The following is a 20,458-nucleotide window of genomic DNA, read 5'->3' on the forward strand; positions in this document are numbered from 1 at the left end:
TTACATTTGTCACAATTTTTTATTTAAAAAATTACATTTATTTTTCTTATAAGGGTAGTCAATGTAATATACATATGATATATAATTAAGGGTGGTTTGTGTAGATTTTAAAAAGGTGTGAGTGATTTGTATAATTTTACTAAAACTCAGGGGATATCAATATAATTTACTCTTAATATATATATATATATAATCAAGGGTGAAGTTTACCTATAAATTAAATCTTAAAATTACTTAATGATTGTATCACCATTTAAAAAAAACCATATGATATTATTATTTATTCTCTTTTGTCATGATAACAATGGTTCTAAATTGATTTATTATATATATAGGATGATTCAAGTGAGAACAATTCTCATATAAAAACAGTGAAAACTATAAATTGGATCTTATAACCAATTATGAATGGTTATGATTAAACGTTAGTTATTAATCATATGATAGTCATGTGCATCTATCTTTTAATTTTGACCGTTCAAATAAAATTCAACATCATTCTCATTTCTCATAGTGTATTATTCTCATATGTAACTATATATATTATTAATCTCAACCTTCCCTTCTTCTCTCAATCTCTTGGAGTCCAAATTTTCACTTTTATTGACAAAGGTAAAAGAGGAAATTAAACAGTGGAATAGGCTACTTGAGGATACAACACCAGACATAAATACATATCTTACAACCCGATATGAAATATTATATAATAGAGGGGGGAAATTAGATGTACCACGTTAAATGTCACCATGTGAAAGGTTTTTAATTGGTCAAAAAAAATGATGATGAATTGTTCAATTTGTAATTAAATTTATTATGTTTTAATCATTTTGAACATAAAATGACATTAAACGTGAGAGTAAATATCTATAAAACATGATTACATGTATTTAAAGATGATTACAAATGTAATTTCTATGACTAATAACTCATTTATCTAGTGATATAAGACCCTACTAAATCTCAGAAATTAAAGACCAAAATGTCAATGATTCAATTCCTATAAGTAACACTTGTTGGGAGAGAGCATAGAAAAATGTAATTTATATGAAACATGACTATATTGATATATGAAGTATACGTCTTTCCTTACTATCATGTAGGAATGGGTGATGGCTTAAGAAGACAAAAGTGAGTAGAGCCTTCACCCGTGAAGTTTGCATGTGATCATAAAGAGTTTTAATTACACACATTATAGACCCACACTCACGTGGATTTCTTTTGGTTTTTGTATCCAATCTTCATTTATTATAATATATCTAATAAAACTTCATTTATTTTTTATACACAATTTGTGTGAATCAAACAAGCACAGGAAATGTGATGCATACTTCTCACCATATGCAAAAATGGGGAAGAAAATGATGAACATAAATCATCTATATATGCCAAAATAATGTTATCCCTCTATTTCTAACCAATCAAATACTACTATGTGTAGTATTATTAACTTAAAAATTAATTCAATATTTATTTGATACGTATTTGTCAAAAAATTTATTGGTAATAATTAGTTTGGCATAGAGAAATGAGATAGAAGATCTCAATTAGAAAGTGATAAGGCTCTAAATTTTGAAAAGAGATTTTCTATACCACTATTTATCTATCCCTCTATACCAAATCAATAAAATCATGTCAACTAATAGCAGTTACTATTTTTTAATAGGGGATAAAAACTTTATTGACATAATTTTATTAGTTGACAAGATTTTATTGGCTTAGTATAGAGATAGAGAAATAATGGTATAGAAAATCTCTAAACCTAAAATCCACCCTTTGTTCAACAAAAAGAATTCTTGGTCACTCCATAAATTTAGAGTTACCACATTTGTTTAAACTTATTTCCACCTTTAACAACTCCTTTAACAACTATTGCATCAAGAAGAACTATTATACATTGACTAAAACATTCTAGCCCTTGTGGAGAAATTTTTTTTGTACTTTTTTTAGTAAGGAATTAATTTTTTTTGGAGTTCGTGGTTGTTTCTCTCAACAAGTATCATTCTCAGGAATTGAATCATTAACCTTTTTAATTTTTCTAGGGATCTAGCGACACCTTATATTACTAGACCAATGCAGTTTTGTGAAGAAATCTTTCTCAACACTTATAATTTGTTTATAAATGGCATTGGTATTAAGTAAAGAAATAATAGTGCTATAGATGAGTTAATATAGGGAATAAAAAAAGAGAGTTGGACAAGACAATAGCATATGTATGCATTGTTAATATGCAATAGTAGCCTCCCAACTATCACATGGTTTGGTCACATGTGATGACTTGAATATGTGGCAAGAAAAAAGCATCCCTAAACACTCACTAAACAAATTCTACCCAACATTCACAAAAAAGATGACAAACTAATTAATGAAGGAAAAAATAAAGAAAAAAAAATTGGAGAATGAATCATAAATGCTTGGCATTATCAAGAATATTTTATGCTTATTATATGCCCACACAATTATTATTAGCTTTGAAGTGCTATCCCTATATAAACATAACCTCTCACTTGGTTTTTTAGCAAAACAAAGAAGCTCTCTCTTTCACTTCTACTCACATTACAACATTCTACTAAAAAAATGAGTAGCTTAAGTTTCAAATGCTTCACACATATGCTTCTCATTACATTTCTTATTTGGTCTTCATCAAATTTTGAAACATGCATTGCAAGAAGAGGTAAGCATTGGACAAAAAAGAGAGATATCAATGCTTCTCTATTGAACAAGAATAGAAAAAATGGTCATAATAAGGAACATGGTGGAGGAAGAAAATCAAAGAATCCATCACATATAAGCACTCCTTCTTCACCAAGAATTCCACCACCACAAGAAGAAGATAGTTCCAAAATTCAGCCACCAAAAGATTACAATGATGGGTATTCTACTACTTTCAATGTGCTAGACTTTGGAGCTAAGGGACAAGGAAACACTGATGATACTAAGGTAATTGTTTTCAATCTTGAATGATTAAACAAATGTTTTGTATGGTCGCGGTTATATTGTGTTTATCGCAATTATCATATAATGACTCGTATTTTTCATATGACTATGGAAATTTGAAAATATAATATTATGATAACAATTATGATTGTGGTTCATAATTTCAAAAATCATCGGTCAATATTCACCTTTAGTTATTAACTAATTATCATTTTCTAAAAAAATTAAATTATGACTATTAAGTTAAAGAGTATGGATATAAGGTTTTGAGTGCTAACAATATTTGTCATGGTTATATGTAGCTTGTGGTTATATGTTCATTATAAGCACTCTAAATAATATTTGTTCACACATCTTGTTAAATATAGATTTAGAATTTAAAGAAAATTTTAATGTTTATTAAAGAAAATTGCAATAAGAGACTATTAGTAGTGTTGTAATGATTAGGAGTTACTAACCCAGGTAGATTATAAAATAATAAAATAATTTATTAACACTTAATTTTGCTTATTTCACTTAATTTTTAAACACCTACTGGTTTTGATTCCATCATGTAATATCAAATGTTTGAAAGGTGTGACTATTATAAATGTCTCCCTACCATGTTTGAAAATAAGGAATTAATATATATTATTGATAATATAAATGTTTTTTATGTTATTGGTATATTTTTACCATTCATATGTTAATCATCATTAATACTTAAATAAAAAGTAATATCAATGAATTATGTATTATTTATTTACCATATAAAAAAATTTACACTGAGAATACAGATATATTAAACTCTTAAAATAATATGCACTTGCAAGCATAAATTAATTTTTTTTGCTTGTTTTTACTGTTGAGGTGTAATTGTGTGGTTGATAATATGGTATTAAAGAAAGTTTAGTATGATTCTATGACAAAAGATTGATATTGATTGAAAGCCAAATTGTAAAAAAAAAAGCATAAAGTGTAAGACACAAGAACAAACCAATTGGATGGGACCTACTTACAAATGATTCTCGTTATGACAGTTAGGTTATGTTTCTATAATAATTTTTAAGTTTGTAACACCCACATACGTACAAACTAAACACCACGGTAACCAACATGCGTTGGTTCAAGTGGTACATGTTTGATTCCCCTTAAGTAAGGTCTTGGATTCGAGTCTTGTAGATGGAAAAATGTCTGTTGAGAGAGTTAGCCTCATGTACCTGTGGATGTTCTTGGCTCAGACAGGATTGCCTCTGGTACGAGAATATATGGGAAACCAAAAAAAACACCAGGGCTACTTCAGTAATCTCACCTTCACCTCTTAATACAGTTTATTTCTTCATGTAGTACTTTCTAGCCAACTTTAAAATTTTATCCAAACAAAACCTAACAAAGATTACAATTACCAGATTTAAGGTTTTAATCTCACTAAGACATTATTAATTATTAAAAGTTAGATTAATGTGAGAGTTATAAGTGGTTTGATGGCAAAGATGGATGAAATCTCGCCAACAACAAAAAATGGAGTTATAAGGTGGTTTGATGGTTATGGTGAAGAAGATGGAAGGTTTAAGTCTCACTCACAACAAAAATACTAACATACTAACAACTGTCAATAAAGAAAAAAGTTAACTTCAACTTTCTTGAGGAATATCTTATTATTGCACCAACCTTTGTGAATGTAGCTTTTGATATAAATAAAATAATATTAAATGTAATTAAGTCAAATTCCAATTGGTTAGTATAATTTCCAAAAAACAATTTTATTAAGTATAAATAACCTTCTCACTACACTATAAGTAACTTCTAGCCTTGTTATTATTTCTAGTATGAATACATTATATAGTATAATTTTTGAGTTCTTTTTTGTTGAAGTTGATATTATAATTGAAATAGCTAAACAATGAAATTGAATTGCAGGCATTCGAATCTGCATGGGCTGAAGCTTGTAAAGTAGAGGCATCAACCATTCTCATTCCAGCTGATTATATCTTCTATGTGGGGCCCACTTCATTCTCAGGCCTATACTGTAAACCCAACATCATTTTCCAGGTAACAAAAAATCGAAACACGATTATCAATATAAAGATTTATATAAAATTAGTATATTATATGTCATTCATTTTGTATTAATTTATTTAAAGAGGAAATGATAATAATAATAATAATAATAAAATATGAATGGTGGATAACACAATAACAGTATACAAAACTCGTGCATTATCAGTCTATACATTTTTTTTTTCAAACAGTATAGCCCACATCTTAATGTTCACAAATCACAAGCCTAATAAGCATATTTGATTTGGTATGAGAAAATAGTATTATGTGTCTACCTTATTTTTGCAAATTCAGAAAATTATTGTTATCTTGGTCCCCACAAGCTTAAAGACTAATATATATATAGTTGTGTATAAAGTTTATTACACTATCAATATTCATTGTTCATATGCTAAACTAAAAACATTTTCACACATACATATTAAATCCAAGCTTAAATTACACCACTACATAGTATATTTGATGGGACCATTGTTGCTAATAAGGTTTATATTTTTGATCAGGTTGATGGGACCATTATTGCTCCAACAAATCCTGATGCTTGGGGCAAAGGATTACTGCAATGGCTTGATTTTACTAAGTTAGTGGGATTTACCATTCAAGGAAATGGTATTATTGATGGAAGAGGCTCAGTGTGGTGGGAAGACCATCAATTTGATGTTCCAATAGATGATCAACAAAAACTCCTAGTTCCAATAAATCACACAATAGGGATCCCACCTATCATGGTAATTTACCTTGCTTTAGATCTTAGATTGTTCTATATGGTGGTGCAAATTATGTTTGTGAAAAATATCGATTTAGTTCCCGAGACTAATATATCGTCAGTTAATTTGGTCCCTAACTAATTGACTTGCAATGTATAAAGGATTAAATTGATGTTTTCATAATGACGAGACCTAATTAACTAATTGTATAATTTCAAGGAGTCAGACTCCTCTCCATTGATGATAGTTTAAAGGATAATGACATTTATATCATTTAATTATAATGAAATTACATTTTTACTTTTAAAAATATATGTAAAGATAGAACTGTCCTCTCTAATAAGAGAGGAGTCTGACTCAATTTCAAGAATCAAATTGACATTTTACTTTAGGTTTACGACAATTATGCATGTCGGATAAATATAAGAAAATGTGACTATGATGGATTGTGGAGACTACTAAAACTGCAAATGTTTGAGACACAATTTAGAACTTTTATAGCACTTTTGTTTCACATTTGAGACTAATTATTTATGCCTCTTCAATTGTACTAGATTCAAAGTGAGATGGGAAGAAAAATGCCCTACATCAAGCCAACTGTAAGGACCATTTACATAAAAGAGAAAAATATGTATGCACTGACAGAGTTTTATACATAGTCACTACATCATGTACCATTGATATTTAACGATCTTTGACTTTTCAGAAAAAGTAATCAAAATGAATGGTGGATGATGTAATGTCTGCGTATAAATCTCTACACTAACCGTGTATAGATTTTACACTCTTTACATAATTTACAAAGCCAAAATTGATTATGAGATTTTGGAACAAAATAATGATTGTGATTTTTATGCACAGGCAATAAGGTTCTATGGTAGTATTGGTCCTACAGTCACAGGCATAACAATTCAAAATAGTCCACAATGCCACCTCAAATTTGATAACTGTAATGGAGTTTTGGTCCATGATGTTACCATATCATCTCCTGGTGATAGCCCTAACACAGATGGAATTCATCTTCAGAATTCCAAAAATGTTTCAATCCACAGCAGCACTTTAGGATGCGGTAATATTTCGATTCCGTTTCATAGAACGTTCGAGTTGTCCAAATATTGTTCGATCCATATAGCAGAGTCCACTAAGGCTTGGTTGTTGTTGTTGGCTAAATGTTGCTTTGAATTTTAACCGTTTTGCAGGAGACGATTGTATTTCGATACAAACCGGATGCTCGAATGTATATGTGCACAATGTTAACTGCGGACCAGGGCATGGAATCAGCATTGGAAGTCTTGGAAAGGATAACACCAGAGCCTGTGTGTCAAATATTACTGTCAGAGATATCAACATGCATAATACAATGAATGGTGTCAGAATCAAAACATGGCAGGTAAAATATTTGCAATAGAATATAGTTGAAGTTATAAGCATTCATGAAAATAAGTTTGTTACACAAAAGAGCTTTTCCACAAGATAACTAGCAAATTTGACTTCAAAACCATTTCATAATTTTACTAAGTGAAATTTGTTTTTAAAAAGGATGATTAACAACTACAATAACAATGGTAATGGTAATCTGGTAACCGGATCGAACGTTGAACTTCTGTATCACAAATGCGTTCATTAATCGATTTTAAACCTGACCCGCATTCTGTATTTCGAGTATCGCGAAATGCCGAATGGAATAACTAGTATGAGATGCAGCGAGATCGTAGTTTCGCGAATTGCCAAATATGATTGAATCAAATGCTTCAAATTTGTTTAGCATTCCAAGAACACACAGCATTTTATAGCTTGATGTCTCACAAGTTAAGTAACTTCTCTGCAGGGTGGATCAGGGTTGGTGCAAGGAGTACTATTCTCAAACATACAACTTTCTGAAGTTCAATTCCCAATTGTGATTGACCAATTCTACTGCGATAAAAGAACGTGCGCAAACCAAACATCGGCTGTTGCTCTTGCAGGAATCAACTACGAAAAGATAACCGGAACATACACCGTTAAGCCAGTACACTTCGCCTGTAGTGATAGCCTTCCATGTGTAGATGTTTCTTTAACAACTATTGAGCTAAAACCAGTTCAAGAACAATACCATCTATATGATCCATTCTGCTGGAAGACTTATGGTGAATTAAAAACTACAACAGTCCCACCAATTGCTTGTCTACAGATTGGAAAGCCGTCGCGAAATCGGATTCAGACAAATCATGATTTATGTTGATCTTAGATATAGATTCAAATCATTAGGGGTATTAGTGATTTATCATTGTGAGAGTATACTGACCCTGCTTATAGAAAGTGGTCAATAGTAGTGTGAAAAAAGCCTTGCTTAGATGTAAGATATATTATATAAAGTGCACAATCTATGAATGCAATATAAATATCATCTTTTACACAATTTTGGAACAGAAATCAGAAATGAAAAGTGACATGAAGAAATAACACAATTATGAACATGAAGTACTACTAGTTTGTATACATGTTAAATATCACATTTTAATTTCTTATGTTAGATGTTGTATTTAGAAGGACAACATATACTATTGCCAATAGGAGAATTGAATATGAAACTCAAATAACGATTTATATAGTGTTTCCCATAATAGATTAGTCTACTATACCATTCTTTTAATATGTACTTATGTAAGACTTGATACCATATAACCATGATTTGTGAGAAGTATATATCAATCTGCCTCATACTAGTAGGAATGGCAACGGGGTGGATCGGAGTGTGTCGGGGTCGGGTTTACACATATCTAAACCCGAACCCAAACTCAACGGGTTGAAAATAAAAATATGATATTATTTTCATGTAATTTTTCTCTAAGATTTCTATTTTCTCTTGTATTATTTCATTTCATTTATGTTTGAAGATCTAATAGAGTGTAAAGTAAAATTAGAAATTAAAAACAACGGGTACATGATAGAAATTTCAATTTTAAATTGAATTACATTACTTTGGGGCGGGTTCGGGTCTTTGATATACCAAACCCGAACCCAAAATTTAAACTCGGGTAAAACCCGAACCCGGTTTTCCCAGCTAAATTTGGGTTCAGATTGGGTGGGTACCCACGGGTTTGGTTTTTATTGCCATCCCTACATACGAGTCTCAATGCATTGTAGTTGTATTTTACACCCTTCAAAGAAATTAATATTATATTCTCCTACTAAATCTTTTAACAAATTTTCTTACACCACATGAAAGTGACACATGTCACTTACAAACCAATGATTATTAAATTTTATAATACATGTTATTTTTCTTATAGTATAAAAATATTTGTAGGAGAATATATCATTTTTCATTTAAAATAAATATTAGTGTCTCAATGTCCTAATGACTTATCCTAAAGAATTTTTCATATTTATTTAACTAACCAATTAATATAAACATAATGAATGAAATGCCTCACAATATTATTAAATAATAATTCAACAACAATATATGTCTTACAATTAAAGAGAAATACAACTGCCTCGACATTACACCAACACACAAGCTTAAAAAAAGCTTGTTAACCCTGTCGATTTTTTTAATATTATAAACATTAATATTAATATATATATATATATATATTACATTTTAATATAATACTATATATTAAAATTAAAAATATAATATGATGTATTTAAAAATAAAATATAACTTTTAATATATTATTATATATTCAAAATTAGAAATATACTATAATTTATTTAAAAATAAAAACATAATGTTTGAATCTATTATTATAAAAATATAATATAATATAATATCTTAACCTAATTGTAGACTATGTTTATTATTATCATAAATTAATAATACATGTTATGTTAATCTAGATAAGTTTTATGTGGTATCTTTTAGGAAAGGAACTACTTACTTTTTAATATGAAGATTGTCTCTCTCAATAAATATTATTTACAAAAATCTGATATCTTTAGATTTAGTACGATCGTATATCACTTGACTAACGATTTTCTTTTGGGTAATATTAGATAAGTTTTTTTTGGTTTTCTACATGTATTCTTGCACAGGAGGCAATCAGTTATGTCCGTGCTGAGAATATCCACAAGTACGTGGCTAACTCACTCAGCGATGGGATGTCACATGTACCACTTGAACTAAGAAGTGTTTATTTCATTTTTGTTATTTATAGATAATTTGTCCTATAAATTCCTATCACCCTTCTCATTTCGCCTTCTTCTAAACCGTTCTTCTTCTTCTCATATCTTATCTTTCTCTCTCTTTTCAGATCCCAACTAAAGGTATTCTCAGATCGCTTTTTTCTTCTCTTTCATCAATCTCTTATTTTCTATTATCACTATTCGATTCAACATCCATGTTTTCATTTCCATTTCCATTTTCCTTTCAATTTTGCATGACGTAACATTTTCCACCTCTTTTTTCTTCTTCTATTGGTCAATCGTTGTTGAATTTCGGTTCAATTTGTTTTTTCTTAGATGTTTTCTTTTTGTTACGGTTATTTGCATAATTTTATTTGATCCTAGGGTTTCTACATAGAATTGCTTCAGATCGTTCAGTTTATGTGTTTCCTTTGTTGAATAAGGTTTCGGATCTTCGAAAAATGTCATGTTAATTTAGTAATTTTATTCCTTGCGATCTGTTTCGTGAATCGAATTGCATGAGATCTGGTGATTCTATTGGCATTGAATGGAGGAAATTGATCTTATTTTGTTTCAGTCTGTGTATTTTAATTTTGGTAAATTAAAATGATTTAGTTAATAATCTTTGAGATTTGAAAATGTAGGGATCCATAAGCTGAAGGAGAAATGGGGTTGACATTCACCAAGCTTTTCAGTCGGCTTTTTGCAAAGAAGGAAATGCGAATTCTCATGGTTGGTCTCGACGCTGCTGGTAAGACCACCATCCTATACAAGCTCAAGCTTGGAGAGATCGTTACTACAATTCCTACCATTGGTAAGTTTCTTAATTTTCGCTTCTATTTATATTCACAATAGATTGTAATTCTTGATCTATGGGTGGGATATTAATGTTCATTCCTCTTAGTTATTGATGGCATGCAGAATTGTCTTAGTAATAACTGATTTGGAGGGCTGTCGTGTCATTGAGCTTTTAATTTAAGATGAAAAATATATGCTAGATACTTAAAGGAGCCTTAAGAAGTGAGAAATTGATCTCAAAAGATAATAGTTAACATCAGAGGCCTCTTAAGGCCCCACTAGTTTGTGCTTCGAAAGAGATCACTTTTACTATTTTTAGCTTCTAAGAAAAGCAGCACTCTTATTGTTAAAAAATCACAAACAAACGGGCCCTAAATATGTGATGCTTGACGTGAAATACCGGATGTAACTTGACTTGTAACTAATTATGTTCATCAACTCATGCTACTTTTGAGATTGCTGGTTTCCTGTGTGTTCTGGTTTTTATTATTATTATTGTGTTATGGATGGCAATTACAGATAATCAGGCTGCTATTGCAGTCAATTTTTGCTGCTGTTATATGTATTTTATATTCGGATTTCTCTTATATATTTCAGGGTTCAATGTGGAGACTGTGGAATACAAGAATATTAGCTTCACTGTTTGGGATGTCGGGGGTCAGGACAAGGTGTGAACTTTGATCCTTATGCATTCTTTAAAATTTCTTCACAAACATTGTGGTTTTGGAGTTATATGTCCTTGATGGAGGTCCGTGGCTAAATACTCATGTTTTCTGTTGCAGATCCGTCCCTTGTGGAGGCACTACTTCCAGAACACACAGGGTCTGATATTCGTTGTAGACAGCAATGACAGGGACCGAGTTGTTGAGGCCAGAGATGAGTTGCATAGGATGTTGAATGAGGTAAAATAGTCAAATTATCTGGGTTTTTTCTGTTCATGGTATCTTTTTGATCATGTTATCAGTTATTATCTGCATTTAGAGGGAATGTTTTTCTCTAGAATAGTGGTCACCGAGGCCACTGGGATTCTCTGCTAGTACCTAGTAGAGCTAGTTCTAGTCCATATTGAATATATGACAAAGATTCCTTTCGCTTTGTCCAATAAAATAGAAAAATAATAAAATAAATATTCATAATTTCTTGTCGATATTTGTGGAAGGATTGAACTGTTTCAGCTGAAGCAATCAATGTTTTCTGTATATGCTATTGATCTAACTATGCTGCTGCTTCTGATACTATGTTGTTAAATAGTGATACATTAGTCTAGCAAATGATGATCACTTGCCAATTGGATGTCCTCCCATCAATGATGAGGAGCTCAGGGTAGAAAGCATCTATATTCATAATCACTGTTAATTAACCTGTTTTTGCTGATTTGTAATTTATGTAATAGCTCTTGTACTTGATAACACTATGGGCAATTTTGGAAGTTGAATAACCAGCTCTTACTAGTAAGCTCTTGGGAAGAGAAGTTCTTTATTGGTTGCCCTTCTTTGCTTCAACTTAAATGTTCATACGTAACATGACAAGAATCATTAACACTCCAATTCTTTTGCCTTCTATGCCTTATATTCTTATGATGAAATGACATAATGTTTGAAATTTGTCAATTTTAGGATGAACTGAGAGATGCAGTATTGCTTGTATTTGCTAACAAACAAGATCTTCCGAATGCAATGAATGCTGCTGAAATTACTGACAAGCTGGGTCTCCACTCTCTCAGACAGCGCCACTGGTAAATAGTTTGATCATGATTCCCTTGTTTTCCATTGTTGATATCTGTTATCTTTAGATCTAACATGCTTTTCTGGCTCTTTCAGGTACATCCAGAGCACTTGTGCAACATCTGGCGAAGGTCTTTATGAGGGTTTGGACTGGCTTTCCAACAACATAGCCAACAAGGTAGCTACCTATATTGATTTCTTTCTTTATGTATTGTCCAAAATCTGATTAAAAAATGCATGTATATGGAACATTAAAAAAAAGTATATGCGCCGACAGGGTATGAGTCTTATACACTGTTACTGTATTATCCATCATTCATATTTCATCATCATTGACTCTTTTTAAAAAAAAGTAATCCAAGTGAATAGTGGATGATATAATATTTGTGTATAAATCTTTATACTGATATTGCATAGATATAACAATCTTTTATATTTATTTATAGACACAAATACATATAATGAAGTTATTGTTTTGTTCCCATGACTATCATTACAGGCTTAAAAGCTTTTGGAGGTCTTGTTGTGGATTGGTATTCTGGATGCATGGGTGAATATTATCTAGTTTGAATTTTGGTCCTCTTCTGGAGACAAATTGAATCTGTGTTCATGTTTTGTTGTTTAGGACATATTGATGGGGCTATAATTATAGTAGGAATTTGTTTCATGGTCTGTCTAATACTACTACTGAGTTTTCTATTGGTTTTGGATTCAATGTTTATAACCAAATAGATACCAATTACATGCGCCATCCACTCTATCTGAGATTTCTGAGTTTGTTTTATTTAAGATCATTTTGGTGTTTTTGTTTTTATCTTATTTATAGGATTATTTACAAAGTTTTATGTATAATAATTTGATTGAAAACTGAGAATGATTTAGTTGTATTAATGAATGATAAAATTTGATATTATTGACAAATGATGTTTTCACTTTTTTAATTGGAATGAAATGATTTTATAAAAAGGACATGAGGGAGTAGGTTATTGCATTTGCATGATACCAAACAAATGAATAGATTATTAATTCTCAATATCCTTGACTTTGGCAAGGACTTTAATTTTAACAAACTCGGATTCATTCTTAAGCAAATTCACAACAATTTAATGCATCCTTTATATGTTTTTTCGACAGCTCCTACCAAATTGATCCATTATCCTTGGGATCATAGCATCCTTTTAGGACAATACCCATATCCTATAAATGACTAGGAAAACAACAAACATATCTATGGTCAACAATGATATATTGAGGACAATTATGTAAATGGGTAATTATTCAATTAAACATAATAGCACATTGTACACTTTAAGTTTAACATGTTGAATTCCTAGTCACTCTTAAACTGATATCATATCACAAATATTAAAAAGCTAGCATGCAACCATGTATCATGAAACATGAATAACTATCTTTTTTGTAACAAGTTTTTCTTTAAAAAAACAGAAAAAAAACATGAATAAATCAGTGCAATCTATTATGAAAGAAAACAGTTATTGATGATGACCCATGAAAGAATATGAGAACATTAGAGAGTTCTACACTTATGGCAGTTGTGGACTAACATGAATCCTTAAAATGAGAATTTTCAAAATCAACAAATAAAAAGAAAAGCTATATGTCACTGTAGGATTCACATGACAGCAGCAATAAATAAGCTGTTTAATCAAAAGCTATTAATATATCAGTATACAAAGTTTCATATATCCAAAATTCCATGCAACTTACTAACAATTTTCTTCAAAAAATTTGCTAAAGTAGCAGAGAAAACTCAACAAATCTTCTGTACAAATCTATGAATCCAATCCAGTAAAAGATTAAGCCCTTAAGATTACATATGCCAAATATTTTAGCCCTTCCATCATACTCAGGGGCATGATTAGTCCCTAAAAAAAGTGTATATATGCCATAATTACCAACTTAGTCTCTAACAAAATCATTAGTGACTCATATTGGTCCCTGAAAATGTTAACTAAAATGGATGTAAGAAAAAGTGTTAAGTACTAAATGATCAGTTCCAAAAGTGTCTCCATGTTTTGTCTTTGTTCTTGTCATATTTTTCAGTTTTAAGGCAACCTTCTCTCAACATGAGAGCATTTAACACAGTGAAAGAAGTAGCAATGCTGCATGAAACATTATAAATAAAAAGACCCAACAATAGTTAACAGCATCAAGATAGAATCACAAATTTTTGCAATGTAAAAAACAAGATTTTGATCAAAAAAGTTGAACACTCTTTGAGATTGGGTTAATCCATCATGGTATCAGAGCCTGGTTAACCATGTGCTTGGGACAGGAATTGAACTCAAGACCACTTGGTGAAGCAGGACCTGATACCACGAAATACACCACTTCTTCAAAGTGTTTTTTTTTGTCTATTGCCAACTTTAATTATTATATATATATAAGGGGTAAAACTAAATATAACTTCATTTCAACGCATTTTTTATTACTTTAGAAATTGTTCATATACTTACTATTATTATTACTTAGAAGTTAGAAACATTTTTGAAATAGTATTCACAAATAGTATTCACCAACAACTCATGCTATCAATGATAACATTGCTAAATTATCATCCTACCACTTCAAAAAATTCTAGGAGCATCATTGAGGTTAATTCATTGATTATAATTAAGAAAGTTTAACACCTAAGATTAAACATGTAAAATAAAACATTAACTTTTTTTTCTACTACCAATAGTATTTCCTTACATTTTTTAGGTAAAGAATTAATCTCTTTCGGAGTTCATGTTGCCCCTCCTAACAAGTGTCACTTCCAGTAATCAAACCTTCGACTTTGGTGATCCAGCTAAGCCTTACATCACTCGATCAACGTCTTGTTGATATTGACTTTTTTCTTTGTTTCCTCCATCCTAATTACATCATCACTAATTAGACAACCACCAAATCTGGTATGGTGGGGAATTCTTGTTTTTCCTTTTGTTTTTAATGATAAAAATGTGATTTTATTGTAAATAAAAATATAAAAGTATGGTAGAATATTATTCTTCCTTCAATTTTTATAGCATTTGTGTCTTCTAAGGAGGATTATTACTCACTCTAGTTCCTATATAGTTGAATTTGGTATGTGTATTGTATTAGTGAGATCAGAGTATTATAAACTAAGCAGGGTTTCATGTTGGGTAGATGAAGTAGAGATAACAAGGGATTTACATGATAAAAATTGTGTAATTTTCATGCATCTATTATGATTTGTGAAGATTTATTCATAGTTAGTACTATCATTCATTTATATTATTTATCTTTAAGAGAGAAAAAATGCATGTACAGATAAATGTAATTTTTTTATATAATGTGTTTATCATATTCATTCATTTTTTATCATCATTAACTCTTTAAAAAAAATATACATAAATAAATAATGAATGCATAGACATCTATACTAACAACATATAACTATTACCCTATATCTTCAAAATCAATCAATGATAGTTAAAAATGATAGTTAAATATAAATAGTACATGTGTTATATAAGAGTATAAAAAGTTCTTGCAAAAATAGAGAAAACTCAGACTACCATATGTTACTATTTTTAAATAATAAAAAAACAGTTTGGTTTTTATATGACACATTATCTATTATTTATATTATTACTAATTTAACATTACTGTTGGTTAAATTTTTTGATATTATTAAGATTATTTCTCACCTTTTGTTATGATGAACTAATTTCTTTCGGGTTTTCGGGTTTTCGGGTGAATGCGGGTTAAGTTTAAGTGAGAAGAAAAGTATATAGATTGAGTTATAGTAAAAGGTTGAGACTTTTGACACCGCCCAGCACTTCAATCTTTTCCACCCACTCTTATCCTTTTCTTCTCTCACTACATCAACCTAAGATCTCAACCTGTAACTACTCTTATATCTCCCTTTTTCTCTTCATGTTTCTGTCTTTTCTTTTATCATTCTCTTCAATATTTTCATTCAATTCTATGTCTTAATGCTTAACACTTGTTCATATTTAATTTCTGTTGTTGCCTTTAGATTTTAATCAAAGCTAAGTAGCTTAATTTATCCACCCATCAAAAAAAATTCAACCTTTTTTATTTCTATATCTTTTACCTGCATTTAGAACTCATAAAGTTACTATTTTTCATTAGTATTATTACTATTACCTATCACAAGTTTTTAACCATTTTCATTTTCTTTCATATGTTTGTTAATCTATTCCTAACTGTGCTGTTTCCAGGATTTGAACTCGTGTTCGCACTTTATGTCGTGCAACTCTACCCATAGAACTTAAATTGTTTTAGAAAAATTGTAGATTGTTATGATGGATGAGCCAGAAGAGGTTAAAAAATTCAGCTTAAATGCAAGGAAGATTAACAAAGATGGGTTTCCCAAAGGATTGGATCCTGCAATATCTAAATTCTTTGTGCAGCTCCCTCAAAAGCTTAATATTCTTAAGGTTAATCATCATTTATGTTCTGCCTTAATTTTATTTCGAGAAAAAAATGTATATACTGACTGTGTAACAATATATGCATTGGCCGTGTATAGATATTATACTCATTTTATTATCGGAACTTTGATTGAATTTAGCTGTATTAATTATTTTCTGACTACAGTCACAACTGAGTAGATTAGCACAGAAGGATGGAATGAATTTTGTGAGATCTGTTCAGAGACATGGGAATAGGTCTTTTATTGCTTCTGAAGCAGAACTTAAGGAGCAATTGCAAGCATGGCAAGAAAATCCATCTTGGGTTGATAAGCCTCCACAAATAAAGGTATGGAGTAGTTAACGCCGAAAAGTTTAATTTTGTAGCGATTTTTGTGTGTTTCTTATTAGAAAAATGTTAAATGGATTCTATGTTCTTCATGCTGTAGATAGAATGGCTTGCATTACAGCTTTTGAGATACTTGCAAAGTTTTAGAAATTCTGCCTCTAGTATGGTTTCTTTATTTCTGTCAAGATTTCGAAATACTTTCTGTTAACCTGTTTAAGTTTTATATGCATTGATGATGGATGCTTTATTTGCGGGTGAATCTGGTTGAGATTTCAATCGTGTAATCGAGAAACTGTTTGACCAGACAAAATGTTGGCATTGGGTAATACATTTTATGCTAGCAGCTAGCTGGATCGGCGTTAATGTTAAAATCCAGTTTGCCCAGTTTTATGGATATAAATAAGGTGATTTCAGTTAGGATCTGTGGTCCAAGATAGGAACAAAAGGCTGTGTCATGCAAAATAGGGATATTGTAGAAGAAAGGAAAGTTGGTAAGAGATAGGAATCAGAAATTCAAGAAGGGAAATGGATGTAGTATTTACCGATTTCGAGGAAGAACTTTATAGCCGCAGAGCCCAAGCTCCTTCGGAGAATGCTTAGAGCACTCTGTACCCAGCAAGTGCCAAATGATCAACCAAAATGCATAACTGATTTCTTACTATTCTCCCCTTATAATGATTCCCATACAAGTGCATTCGCTTCCCAAATCTCTAACAACCTGTCAGATCTTCAAAGCCCAATCTCGTTTCATCTCGAATATCTCTATCGTGCACCATTTTGCCTTTGATCCCGTCCTCGACCATGGATTGTAACAATTTTTCCAGCAACCATAAACTTAGAAGGGGTCCTATGCCCTTCCATATTAGGCCAAAATGTGCATCAGATAGTCATGTCATAAATTAATGTATCTAGTTATCTATTGATTCTATTCCACACATCCATGTTACATGGGTCTCATAATCATTATATTTGTTGTATGATCCCCCGGGGATTATTTCAAAATCTGAAGAGAAAAAAACTCTTTTACCTAATCCAAACCACATTGAAATCTTTTGCATAGTGTAGCGTATGAAGAACTAAATCCTCAACTTTAAAGAATAGAGATTCAATGAAATTTTATGTTGGTTGTCGACTATCTAACACAACCTTCACATTTTATCCGGGCTTAGGATCGACTATGTATAACATCAAGCACACATAAATAGGTTTTTCCCAAAATCTATAGATCACAAAATTTGTGAACCGTTTGTTGCGTTATCATCCTGGAACCCTGTGTCACTGTGTTCATGTTCCTATTCTATACTATATAGTATCACGTTACAATAGCTTGCACTGTAATTAAGCCAAGCTTAAATCTTTCTCTAACTATTCCAAGAGAATCATCTAGAGTATACCAAATAAGTTGAAGAGACAATATGAATATGGGGATTCTGGGATTCGGGTTTCAAGAAGATGCCGCAACGAGCAGTAGTTAGCAGTTTTGTAATTTATTGACTTGTAGAATTTATAGTTCTTTAAACTTGGGAATTTAGATGGGTTACAAATTGATTTTAGACTGCATACTGTTTCTTTTTCTTTGAAAATTTCTTAAACAATGGCTGGGGGAATTCAACAAATAAAATTATCAAGACCTCGACATGAACATGTGGTATGAGCACATTAATTTATTACATGACTATTAGGCCAATTTTACTATGTAGAAATCACCTCTATATAGTTGAAATAATCACATGGAAATATCCATGTTTGTCTATTAAGGTGGCATTGTTGCTTTTGGCAGGTGACAGTTCCAAAGGGTTCTCTTTGCAACCTCAATGTTGAAGTGGATGTTGGGTTACCCCCTGATGCGGTGTATAATATAGTGATCGATCCCGACAATAAGAGAGTTTTCAAAAATATCAATGTATGTGACTGGAATCATCCGTTACTTTGTTCACTGCATGTTCGGTTACAACCTTCAGAAAAAGTACTTTCAAGTTTAAAAAATATTCAATACTGCCATATATAAACATTCTGTTTCTTGGTCAGGAAGTGATATCTAGACAAGTTTTGGTTGATGAGGGTCACAGGCAAGTTGTTGAACTTGAGCAAGCAGCCATATGGAGATTTCTTTGGTGGTCCGGGACCATTTTGATTAGTGTTTTGGTAGATCAAAACAGAACAGACCACTCTGTAAGGATCTATCCCTCTTATAGATAATAGATCAATTCCATATTTGTTGCACATACTTATTTGGATTGCATAGAAACTCACCTCTGAAGCTGTTCTTTACTGAATCAATTAGGTGAACTCTTGCTAAAAATCAACACAGTCGTGCAGCCGGAAATCGGGGACAGCTGTCGCGCCCTGATTTTCGGCTGCACGATTTACACCATTTACGGTTTCTGAACCCCTTCTATTTCAGATTCAAGCAAGTTGGTTTTGTCATTTTATGTTATTTATCCATTTATATTAATTGTAGAAAATACGTCTAATGTTGATTGGATAAACCAGTAATGACACATCCAGAAACACCTAACTCTGCAACCATTTAGTTCTTGCATTATAGTTTATCACATTAACATATATATATATAGCATTTAGTTTATCACATATTCACATGCATATGTTATTTTATGTCAGATGAAGTTCAAGCAAATTAAGACAGGATTCATGAAAAAATTTGAGGGCTGTTGGAGGGTAGAGCCTTTATTTGTTGATGAAGCAACATGCTTTCCTTTTAAACCCTTAACAAAGGAAGATTATAACATATGTACAAGAGGCAAAGGAAGAATTGGGTCTAAAGTGACCCTGCAACAAGTACTTCAGCCAGCCATTGTCCCTCCTCCTCCCATATCATGGTATTTGAGGGGTATTACGGCCCGGACTACCGAGATGCTTATAAACGATTTGCTTGCAGAAACTGCCAGAATCAGAGGAGGATATGAGACTGAAAAGACTACACTAGAGGTTGAGAGAAAACATGATGAAAATGTAGACCTGGTTGCTAACACAAGAGATATTAAAGAAAGATGGATGTTAAGGAGAAAAAATGCAAAGCAGAATCATAGAAGATTGCTGACTGCTAAATGATTTTTCAATGGTTGAATAAATTTGTTATGTATGTAATCTATCAAAGTTTGTTACATAATAGTTTTGACTATAATGTATTCTAATGTATGCATTTCATTGCATAATGTTAAGGTCACTAATTTTGAGCTCATTGCATTACAGTTGGATAATCATCAGTGAACCTTAGTTGATGTATATCCAGATTTCTCATTATAGACCAACAATGTCTTGGTCCTGTGTGTAAAGTCTCATTAGATTCTCCGAATGACCAAAAAGTCAAGAGTTCGATTCCTGAGAGTGACACTTATTGGGAGGAGAACCACGAACCCTGAAAGAGATTAG

General features: G+C 31.3%; 3 protein-coding genes across 8 annotated transcripts; all 3 read left to right on the top strand.

Moving 5' to 3' along the window:
- Positions 401-20,267, top strand: LOC109331433. Of its 4 annotated transcripts, none has more exons than XM_019565925.1 (6): positions 401-411; positions 16,572-16,743; positions 16,904-17,065; positions 18,846-18,968; positions 19,094-19,237; positions 19,688-20,267. In XM_019565925.1, the coding sequence occupies exons 2-6, from the start codon at positions 16,606-16,608 to the stop codon at positions 20,135-20,137; spliced, it is 1,017 nt and encodes a 338-aa protein (XP_019421470.1). In that variant the 5' UTR covers positions 401-411; positions 16,572-16,605; the 3' UTR covers positions 20,138-20,267. The 4 variants fall into 4 exon arrangements, with proteins under 4 accessions (XP_019421470.1, XP_019421469.1, XP_019421467.1 ...); XM_019565924.1 differs by lacking the exon at positions 401-411 and adding an exon at positions 16,091-16,184 and having other exon boundaries at positions 16,600-16,743; XM_019565922.1 differs by lacking the exon at positions 401-411 and adding an exon at positions 16,093-16,184 and having other exon boundaries at positions 16,589-16,743.
- LOC109331432 (polygalacturonase At1g48100-like) lies at positions 2,497-8,056 on the top strand. Of its 3 annotated transcripts, none has more exons than XM_019565921.1 (7): positions 2,497-2,937; positions 4,834-4,965; positions 5,478-5,702; positions 6,236-6,295; positions 6,474-6,750; positions 6,881-7,107; positions 7,161-7,471. In XM_019565921.1, exons 1-6 carry the CDS (start codon positions 2,575-2,577, stop codon positions 7,087-7,089), a joined length of 1,266 nt encoding a protein of 421 aa, XP_019421466.1. In that variant the 5' UTR covers positions 2,497-2,574; the 3' UTR covers positions 7,090-7,107; positions 7,161-7,471. The 3 variants fall into 3 exon arrangements, with proteins under 3 accessions (XP_019421466.1, XP_019421464.1, XP_019421465.1); XM_019565919.1 differs by lacking the exon at positions 7,161-7,471 and adding an exon at positions 7,510-8,056 and having other exon boundaries at positions 2,498-2,937; positions 6,881-7,071; XM_019565920.1 differs by lacking the exon at positions 7,161-7,471 and adding an exon at positions 7,510-8,056 and having other exon boundaries at positions 2,498-2,937; positions 6,236-6,280; positions 6,543-6,750; positions 6,881-7,071.
- Positions 9,825-13,080, top strand: LOC109331434 (ADP-ribosylation factor 2). Its single transcript, XM_019565927.1, has 7 exons — positions 9,825-9,932; positions 10,436-10,605; positions 11,187-11,257; positions 11,372-11,491; positions 12,206-12,324; positions 12,410-12,491; positions 12,813-13,080. Exons 2-7 carry the CDS (start codon positions 10,458-10,460, stop codon positions 12,816-12,818), a joined length of 546 nt encoding a protein of 181 aa, XP_019421472.1. The 5' UTR covers positions 9,825-9,932; positions 10,436-10,457; the 3' UTR covers positions 12,819-13,080.

Source organism: Lupinus angustifolius, chromosome LG17, assembly GCF_001865875.1.
Source record: "Lupinus angustifolius cultivar Tanjil chromosome LG17, LupAngTanjil_v1.0, whole genome shotgun sequence".
In the NCBI taxonomy this organism is placed as follows: Eukaryota; Viridiplantae; Streptophyta; class Magnoliopsida; order Fabales; family Fabaceae; genus Lupinus; species Lupinus angustifolius.

Excerpts from the sequence above, each read along its gene's own strand:
- LOC109331432 (XM_019565919.1), top strand. The coding sequence starts at position 2,575 with ATGAGTAGCTTAAGTTTCAAATGCTTCACACATATGCTTCTCATTACA. Across the intron at positions 4,966-5,477 it reads AACCCAACATCATTTTCCAG|GTTGATGGGACCATTATTGC; the intron begins GTAACAAAAAAT and ends ATTTTTGATCAG. Across the intron at positions 6,751-6,880 it reads CAGCAGCACTTTAGGATGCG|GAGACGATTGTATTTCGATA; the intron begins GTAATATTTCGA and ends ACCGTTTTGCAG.
- LOC109331434 (XM_019565927.1), top strand. The coding sequence starts at position 10,458 with ATGGGGTTGACATTCACCAAGCTTTTCAGTCGGCTTTTTGCAAAGAAG. Across the intron at positions 10,606-11,186 it reads TACTACAATTCCTACCATTG|GGTTCAATGTGGAGACTGTG; the intron begins GTAAGTTTCTTA and ends TATATATTTCAG. Across the intron at positions 12,325-12,409 it reads TCTCTCAGACAGCGCCACTG|GTACATCCAGAGCACTTGTG; the intron begins GTAAATAGTTTG and ends TGGCTCTTTCAG.
- LOC109331433 (XM_019565925.1), top strand. The coding sequence starts at position 16,606 with ATGATGGATGAGCCAGAAGAGGTTAAAAAATTCAGCTTAAATGCAAGG. Across the intron at positions 17,066-18,845 it reads ATAAGCCTCCACAAATAAAG|GTGACAGTTCCAAAGGGTTC; the intron begins GTATGGAGTAGT and ends TGCTTTTGGCAG. Across the intron at positions 18,969-19,093 it reads GAGTTTTCAAAAATATCAAT|GAAGTGATATCTAGACAAGT; the intron begins GTATGTGACTGG and ends TTTCTTGGTCAG.